The sequence below is a fragment of the Cygnus olor genome, chromosome 5 (genome assembly GCF_009769625.2).
Source record: "Cygnus olor isolate bCygOlo1 chromosome 5, bCygOlo1.pri.v2, whole genome shotgun sequence".
NCBI classification, from domain to species: Eukaryota; Metazoa; Chordata; class Aves; order Anseriformes; family Anatidae; genus Cygnus; species Cygnus olor.
Window position 1 is genome coordinate 1,209,278 of NC_049173.1, and position 8,129 is coordinate 1,217,406.

The window sequence follows — 8,129 nt, forward strand, 5'->3', positions numbered from 1 at the left end:
CTTTCTTGGGTTTCCTTAGTCACACTAAGATGTCCAGACTCTACAGGTTCTACAGCTGTCTTGTTTAAAAAAAATCTGTACTTTTAGTATAGAAACACCTCAGGAACTTTGAGGCAGACATAGTTCTCTTTTAGGAAGGGGCTGGTATCGTGCCTGACACTTCAAAGTGTATTTAAAGGAGAAATCTAATGTATATTTAAGAATTATGTATAGCGTTACTTAGAGAGTCACCTTCCTCTTCCCCTCTACTATTTTAGATGAACTAATGCCCTTGGTGAGTGCTGTTGTAAAACCTAACAGCTGCACAAAGGATAAAGCTGAAAGAGAAACACATTGCGTTGACTTGAGCGTGGTACCGAGGTAAATACACTCCAGTAAAATATTCCTGGGCATTAGAAGGATCGATAAAACCAGTCATGGCAGTTCAGGATGGGTCTCCTCCTCCTTCAGCAGTTTTACTTGCGACTCATGCACCCCATTCCCCCCATACTAAATAGTTTTAAGGTAAGCGTACACAAAAGTAAAATCAGTTGCAAGTATAAACAATGTTTTCTTTAGTGGTATGTTACTGTACAGCAGTTGGGGGGGAACAAACTTGATTTCAATACAAGGCCACAGTTGTAGTTATATCCTGAAGTTACGAGAGCAAAACTGCAGCTGTCAGAAGCTTTCTTGCTCAAATGGATTCCCAGCAGCAAAGAAAATCTCCACGTCATTCAATATCCACCAATTCCACTTCAAAGAAAAGTTTTGCATTGGGTGGAATCCTGTTGGCACACGTTAAGGAAGCTTTAAAAAAGAAAAACACTACACAGCTGTGTTTATAAAGTCATGCTAAGTGATTTACCACCTGCTCCGTGCGTTTCCCTGACCTATGTTAACGTAGTGGATTAGGTATGGAGCCACTGCTGCTGATCAGCACGAGTGCTCACAAAGCGTTCAGAACCAGCTCTGCAGATCCACCTTTATTAAAGCACACTGCTCGTTGTTCCAATTCCTCTTAAGATGAACAGCCGAGTTTTACCTTAACTGCCTGAGTGCTGGCTCTGTTTTGGGGACAAAGTCACTCGTCTTCCCCTGAGAGGTTAGATTGTCTGAAGGTGTACTACAGTGGGGAGAAAGGTGGTTTTTGTGTTTGGTTTTTTTTTGGGGGGGGGTGGGAGGTTGTTTTAGACACTTAGACAACACTTTAAATTATCAGGATGTAAGGTTAGAGGAAGAGAGAATAATCCTTTTCCTTCTTCCTAATAAACGCCAGGAAGGGTTGGTAAGAAAGTGTTCTGTAGGACCGCTCCTTCAATGGTTTCCCAGAACTGCTGCTTCCAGACAAGCTTCAACTGCTTTTTATTCAGTAGCAGCAGATAACTTTGCCTGTCACCTCACAACTACACTTGTTAGCATCTCCGTTTGTGCTGCAGGAGTAAGCATTCAGAAGCAGCTACAATAAAAACAAGGCAGGAAACAATAGCCAGTTACCTTCTCTATCAGCTGGTATGCAGTTGTCTGTACAGGAGGTTTTCTTCCCAAGGGGCAGTTGGCTCCATCAGCTCACTACACTTACTACGTTCTTTAACACTCTAAGCCTGCTATAAGCAGCGAGCGAATGCTTCCCCATTTTATCCCTGTCTGCAAAGCGCATCGTTCTGCCGAGGGTTTCCACGTCACTTAAGACGGCAGTCAGTAGTCGGTTGTGAAAGGATACTTCGCATCAGGCTGCCCTTTCTTGCCGTACGCCCACTCAGGTTCAATTTCCAGTTGAGCCTTCTCTCCTTTACTCATCGTCAGGAGAGCTTCATCCCACTAAAAACAAAACAAAGACAAACATAAAACCAAAGTCTTCAAGCACTAAAAAACCAAACCTTTTAGATGCTTTTTTCACCTTGTCCCTGCGAAGACCTGTGCAATAACACATAATTCGTTTGGGCACGTTCGTCCAGCCCAAGGTGTACACTGGGGCAGTTCCACTCTTTCCACGTGAGGAAACATTTACCCTTAGCTGATGTTCCCTGCTCTCGCACTAGCCTGGACCATACACCACAGCTGAGGTTCACGCTTTTACGTCGTACAGCCCCTGCTGAAGGGATGAAATCAACGTGCTTGTTTCAATGTAAGCATCCAGTTTCAGAGCACATTCACTACGAAGTGGATTAGTGCTTATTTAAGGCTGACCCAACGCCTAATTTTACTTCAGTGCTTGTCCCTCTTCAAGACTCCCACTCACACTGCCCCAAGCTGCTGATCAGTTTAGCATCGTATCAACACCTCACAACCAACAGCTGCTACGCCCGTCTTGTGACTGCCTGAGGAGCCTATCTGGCACCCACACAAAACACAGGAGCGTTGAGCCACGATACTAAAGAAGAACCCAGGCAACGACTTCTGCAGTACTGGCCACGTGCCCAAGGCCATTCTCCCCCGCGCAGTGGCGCCCATAAGGCTGCCTTTCTACGTAGCAGCAGCACGGAGGGGCATGTGCATGACTATATAGAAACAAGTCAGGTAGGCATAAGATCCTTCTTGTACTATCTTGTGCAGGCAGCCACCGATAAATATCACCACGCGCTCAGCAGCAGCAGCGAGATGGAGTCGAGCACCACATGTGCTTTGTGCATACGCTGGTATCTCCCCGACAGGCCAAGTTTACACCAGTTTCTGTGACTTTAAGATTTACACAAGCAGGTGGATACGCAGAACACTGAACTCTTCTACTTGGTGCTTTTAGTCTGCCTGGGTATTCCCCTCACGCAGATTCTGCCTCCGTTACCCTAACAGTCAGTGCTGGATACAGCAGAGGAATTACAGCACCAGAACTGCAGCTCAGTTCGGTACACGATGGAACTAGAATTTGGGTTTTCAGCATACAGCTCAGTTAATGGATGAACTAAACTACAGATGAGGGAGCACTGAGGCAAATAAAAAGAGATGCTGACAAAACCCCATCTTCTGACTGACTAAAGCACACAATGCATCCAGCACAGAGCCCCGGGAACCCGATAATCTTGCCTATTGTGCAGAGCATGACGCAGAGACAGCAAGAGGCTGTACGTGTCCCGGGGAACATGCAGTCGTTAAACTACACACCACTTAATGAGAACAGTGACGCTGCAGATGGATGGATGCATCCATAACGAATAAATACTATATCCTGCTGACGTAAAAGCTTCCAACGTGCCTTTTTACCTCGTCAAGAAACAACAGCTCGAAACCTGCATTGCAGTCATAAACCCTGCAGACTGAAAACTCTTTTTGGATTCTGAGGGAGTCATTAGTGATTTACTTACGCCTCTGATAACTTTTCCTATGCCAACTTTGAAACTTAAAGGCTTGGCAGCTTTTTTCTTCTTTGAACCTGAAAGAAAGTAGCATTTTCATTTGCTTTAACATCACTCCAACACACACCACACTTCTGTTGAAACTTACTGTTATGATCACGCTTTACATAGATACCTACTCTTATTATATTACTTTTAGCACGCTAACAGGTATTTAGGGGAAAAATTTAGTGCTGTGCACCAAAAGCATTATCAAATGATCACATTGCACCAGGAGCTAAAGCTGACAAACATCTTTCAGATACGGATCCATTGAACCTATAAGAGTAATTTCAGAATGATGAGATTTCAGAGGTCACAAATGTATTACTGAATCAAACAAACAAATGAAAGTCATTAGGGCACCAATTTTGCTTTCAATGCTGTAGAAGGATTTTAAAACAAGTAGGATGAATGACAGACAGTATGTGAATGACAGCCCTGCTGTTCCTCTCGGTATTGAACACCGCTGCTGGAAGACAGTTTCTAGCAGTTCAGACTTCGTATGCATGAATTCTCTGATTAAAAAGTCAGAGAATTACTAACATACTTCTCTGCAGTAAATATTGTAGAAGAGACTACTTCAAACCACTGTCGCTCCAGCGCCTCCACACTTGGGGGCTTATTACAGAAATACACCAATTAGCGTATATTTAGGGAAACCAACTCATTGCTGGTGCCCGAGTTCCGTAGATAAGGACATCTCCCTGAGCAGCACCCGTCCTTCCTCCTAAGTAATTTCTGGGCTTATTGAGTCCTCGCATTTCGTATTATTCGTGGCCTGGAGAATGCGAAACTCGAGGCCTGGTAAGATGCGGCAGTGTCACGTTGCAGCCACCAGCCCTAAAATAACGCCCTGCCTTCCCTCATGGAAAATCTGACCGCAGTAGGTGCAGGGACGGCCCGGCAGCGAGGTGACAGCAAAAGCCGTGCTTCTGGAGTCAGGCCAGGCCGACCACGACTGCTGGATGAATCCAGCTGCTCTCCCCTGAGTGTCTGGAGCAAAAGCCCAGCGCTCAGCACGCACACGGCCTCACCTGTTTGAACGTTGGTATCGAAGACTGTTCCGTCCTGGAGCTTCCCCGTGTACCAGCAGTGCACGGTGTCTCCCTTCTTCGGGAAGTTGGTTTTGTCGCCCTTCTTCAGAACGGACTTGGTGTACTTCGGCGGCCCCTGGGTTCACGGGCACGCAGTTAGGGCTGCTGCAGGAGCCCGGCCCGGCCCGGCCCGGCTGTGCCGCAGCGGTGCGGGGCTGCTGAGCCGAGCCGGGCCGGGCCGGCCCCCGCCCACCCCCCGGCACCGACCTCCTCCCGGGCCTCCTCGGGCTTCGCCGCTCTCTCCTTGGCCTCCTCCGCCTTGGCCGGCTTCGCCTGCTCCGCCGCCGGCTCCGCGCCGTCCGTGCCCCGAAAGCGCTGCGGGGGGCGGCGGCGTCAGGGCCCGGCCCGGCCCGGTACGGCCCGGCCCGGCCCCGCCGCCACCCCCGGCCCCACCTGCGTGTGGAAGAGCTGCGTGTAGGCCGCGATCAGCTGCTCCTTGTTCGCCGTCTTGGCCACGTTCTTCACCTGCCCCAGCAGCCGGTGCTCGGCCAGGAACTGCAAGACACGGCCGTGAGCGGCGGGGCCGGGCCGGGCCGGGCCGGGCCGGGAGAAGGGGACCGGGGGGGGGCCGTGCGATGGCGGCCCCGCCGCCGCCCGTACCGCCTGCGCCGCGTGCTGCTGCAGGAACTTGATGATGTCCTTCTTGGGCAGCGCCTCGCTCCGCAGCTCCTCCGCGCTCCAGGGCTGCGCCGGCGCCGCCGCCGCCATCTTCCCGCAGCGCCCGCCCCGCGCAGCGCCCGCCCCGCCCCGGCACCGGCACCGCCCCGGGGCCGCCCCGCGCCTCCCGCGGGCCCCTCGGAGCGGCGGCGCGGCGATGGGCGGCGGGCGGCGGGCGGCGGGATGAGCGGCGGGCGGCAGGGGCTGCTGCCCCGGGCCTGGCGGCTGCCCGCCGGGAAGGCGGCGGCGGCCGAGCCGGAGCCCGGGGGGGCGGCGGCGGCCGAGGCGGCGGCCGAGGCGGAGGCCGAGGAGGAGGCCGACGACCTGCTGCTGGCGGCGGCCGCGGCGGCGGCGGACCCGGCCCCGGCCCCGGCTCCGGCCCCGGCCCCGGCCCCGTCGGCCGCCGGGTTCAGCGCGGCGGCGGGCGCGCTGTGGATCTACCCCACGAACCTGCCGGTGCGCGGCTACCAGCTGCGCATGGCCCGCGCTGCCCTGCTGGCCAACACGCTGCTCTGCCTGCCCACCGGGCTCGGCAAGACCTTCGTGGCCGCCGTCGTCATGTACAACTTCTACCGCTGGTTCCCCTCGGGCAAGGTGCTCTTCCTCGCCCCCACCAAGCCGCTGGTGGCCCAGCAGATGGAGGCCTGCGCCCGCCTCATGGGCATCCCGGCCCGGCACATGGCTGAGATGACGGGTGGGTGCCGCTGGGCAGGGGCTGCCGCGGCTCGGGCTCGGCTCGGGGCTGGCAGGGCTCGGTAACGCCACCGCCTTCCCTTGCAGGGGGAACCCAGGCCCTCAGCCGGCGGGACCTGTGGGCCGCCAAGAGGGTCTTCTTCCTCACGCCTCAGGTAATGGTGAACGACCTCTCCCGCGGGAGCTGCCCTTCTGGCGACATCAAGTGCCTGGTCATCGACGAAGCCCACAAAGCGCTCGGGAATCACGCCTACTGCCAGGTAACGCCGAAGGCCCGAGCCCTGCTGCTGATCTGTGGCTACAGAACCCCCCCAAATTCACTTACGTTCTCCGTAAAGCGTGGCTGTTGCTGCGCAGAGATTTTCCTTTAGTTCCTTCACTTGGCCTGCAAGATGAGCAGAAATCAAGCAGTGCTCTATGCCATCTGCGCATTGCTTTTAATTCAACCTACATTAAAACTTGACAAGGTGAGATGGGAGTATTATTAATGTCTGAACAAAACTGTAACTTTTTTGTTTCCAAATATTTTCTCAACTGAAGCCATAAAAAAGTCAGTGTGCTTTTCAGGTGTGTTCCTGTTCGCAGCTGTCCTCTGGCGCTTCTGTGCCAAGTTTGAATAGATCTGAAGAGGAGGGATGTGCTGTGTCAGAAAAACGTGGGGGAGCTCACTTGGGTTACTGTACTGTTAATCGTTTTGTTAAATCAACTGAAAAATCATTTAATGATTTACCAAGGTTGCTCCGCTGAGTGGGATTAGTGTAATACACTTAATCGAGATTACACGTTCATGGATAAAGTCTTTATAAACTGAACACTTTCTGGCTTCCATTTGAGTTTAGATATATTCTTTTTAGGATGCTTTGTTGAGCTTTTTCTATGTAGTAGGTATTTTTGTCAGCATACTTTGCATAAGCAAGTAATCTCCTTTGAGAATGTTAACATGAAACTTACCAATTCCTAGGTTGTCAAGGAACTAAGCAAATACACAAATCAGTTTCGGATCTTGGCCCTCAGTGCTACACCAGGCAGTGACACAAAGGCAAGTGAAATTACTTTCATGGGTTGAATAATAAAGTTTCAGTAGAAGCTGTGGTTGATAACAGTCGGAATACCGTGCAGGATATTGAAGCCTAGGAGAATTCCGGGTAAAAACTGAATCACTTCACAATCCGTTAGTTGTTCAGTGTTTGCCTTTTTGTTGCTATAGACTATGTTATTTATTTCCTGTCCTTTCTCAAAGGAAATATTTTTTTTTAGAATACAGACCTACCTGAACCAAAAAGAGCACACTCTTAATGCAAAATGGCTTTTGTATTCTATTCAGTGTGGTTTATTGGGTAGATATAAGTACAGCTGAGGTTTTCAGTCTAAGGCAGATGGACGTCCAAATTCAGTTTAAGGAAAAGCGATGTTGTTTAATTATTTTATGGAGCTTTTCAAGATATTAGGCTTTACTTTTGTCAAGAGAGTCGTGTAGTGCTCGTAAAGCTTATTGTTAAAGAGGAGGTAAATGGAGAAAACCTTTTTAAACTCAAGTATTCTAAGCCTCTCTTTGTGCTAATCAGCATGACCTAAAGTGCGTGTTCCTCTTGTGGGGTGGTGCGTGGCAGGGGCTGTGGCTCTGCCACAGTGCCCATGGTGTGTAGACTTGGTGCCATTGCCACCCTGCCGTGTCCCGTAGCTGCTGGAGGTCTCAGCTGTTGCAGCGTTATTAGTGTGTTGGCTTCCTGGCTGCGCCCAGGCCTGAAGGGAGAGTTCTGTCGCTGCAGCCCTCGTGCAGTTTTGCATTCATGAGCTCACTGCGTTGGTTCTTTGTATGCTACTTACGATCTTTAAGTGGAGAGTCTTCAGTTTTTCATTTGTAGATACTAAGTACGTTTTCCTTCGTATTATATTCAAGGGCTGTTAAAATATGTTACATAAAATATGTTAAAATAGTTACTTTCCTGTGACGTTCATTTCATCATTGGCGTGTTAACAAGCAATATGGTTCTTTTTTGGGGGTTTTCAAACAGGCTGTGCAGCAGGTTATCTCCAACTTGCTCATTGCTCAGATAGAGCTATGTACTGAAGATTCTCCGGAAATTCAACCTTATTCTCATGAGCGACAAGTGGAAAAAATCGTCGTTCCACTTGGTGAAGAACTGATAGAAGTTCAGAACGCCTACATCCAGGTGAGTTGTTTCATTTCTTTATCGTTACATATACATTCAGTGACACTGTCCATTTATGTGTGTGTGTGTGTATACACATATATACACACCCACCTTCCGATTTGAACATCGCTGCCTAGACTAGCAGTAACTTATAACAGTAATAACTTCCTATGTAGTTAACTTTGCCTGTAGCGTCAACTACAATAGCTGCTGCT

The 8,129-nt window shown here is 50.4% G+C and overlaps 2 protein-coding genes across 2 annotated transcripts in view; one reads left to right on the forward strand and one right to left on the reverse strand.

Moving 5' to 3' along the window:
• Positions 1 to 530: 530 nt before the first annotated feature.
• On the reverse strand, positions 531 to 5,180 carry FKBP3 (FKBP prolyl isomerase 3). The gene is made up of 7 exons (XM_040559926.1): positions 5,009 to 5,180; positions 4,802 to 4,903; positions 4,616 to 4,723; positions 4,349 to 4,484; positions 3,282 to 3,349; positions 1,703 to 1,800; positions 531 to 767 (listed from the first exon to the last, which is right to left on the reverse strand). The coding sequence occupies exons 1-7, from the start codon at positions 5,114 to 5,116 to the stop codon at positions 713 to 715; spliced, it is 675 nt and encodes a 224-aa protein (XP_040415860.1). The 5' UTR covers positions 5,117 to 5,180; the 3' UTR covers positions 531 to 712.
• A 152-nt stretch (positions 5,181 to 5,332) lies between these two features.
• Positions 5,333 to 8,129, forward strand: part of FANCM (FA complementation group M) — a gene marked incomplete at its 5' end in the record, with an annotated part of 71,813 nt that continues 69,016 nt past the window's right edge. The window contains 4 exons of the mRNA XM_040557800.1: positions 5,333 to 5,759; positions 5,846 to 6,018; positions 6,720 to 6,797; positions 7,774 to 7,932. Of these exons, the coding sequence (XP_040413734.1) occupies positions 5,333 to 5,759; positions 5,846 to 6,018; positions 6,720 to 6,797; positions 7,774 to 7,932 (837 nt within the window). The remainder of the gene's footprint in view (positions 5,760 to 5,845; positions 6,019 to 6,719; positions 6,798 to 7,773; positions 7,933 to 8,129) is intronic.

Excerpts from the sequence above, each read along its gene's own strand:
- FKBP3 (XM_040559926.1), bottom strand. The coding sequence starts at position 5,116 with ATGGCGGCGGCGGCGCCGGCGCAGCCCTGGAGCGCGGAGGAGCTGCGG. Across the intron at positions 4,904-5,008 it reads AGCAGCACGCGGCGCAGGCG|TTCCTGGCCGAGCACCGGCT; the intron begins GTACGGGCGGCG and ends CGTGTCTTGCAG. Across the intron at positions 1,801-3,281 it reads TAGGAAAAGTTATCAGAGGC|TGGGATGAAGCTCTCCTGAC; the intron begins GTAAGTAAATCA and ends TTTTGTTTTTAG.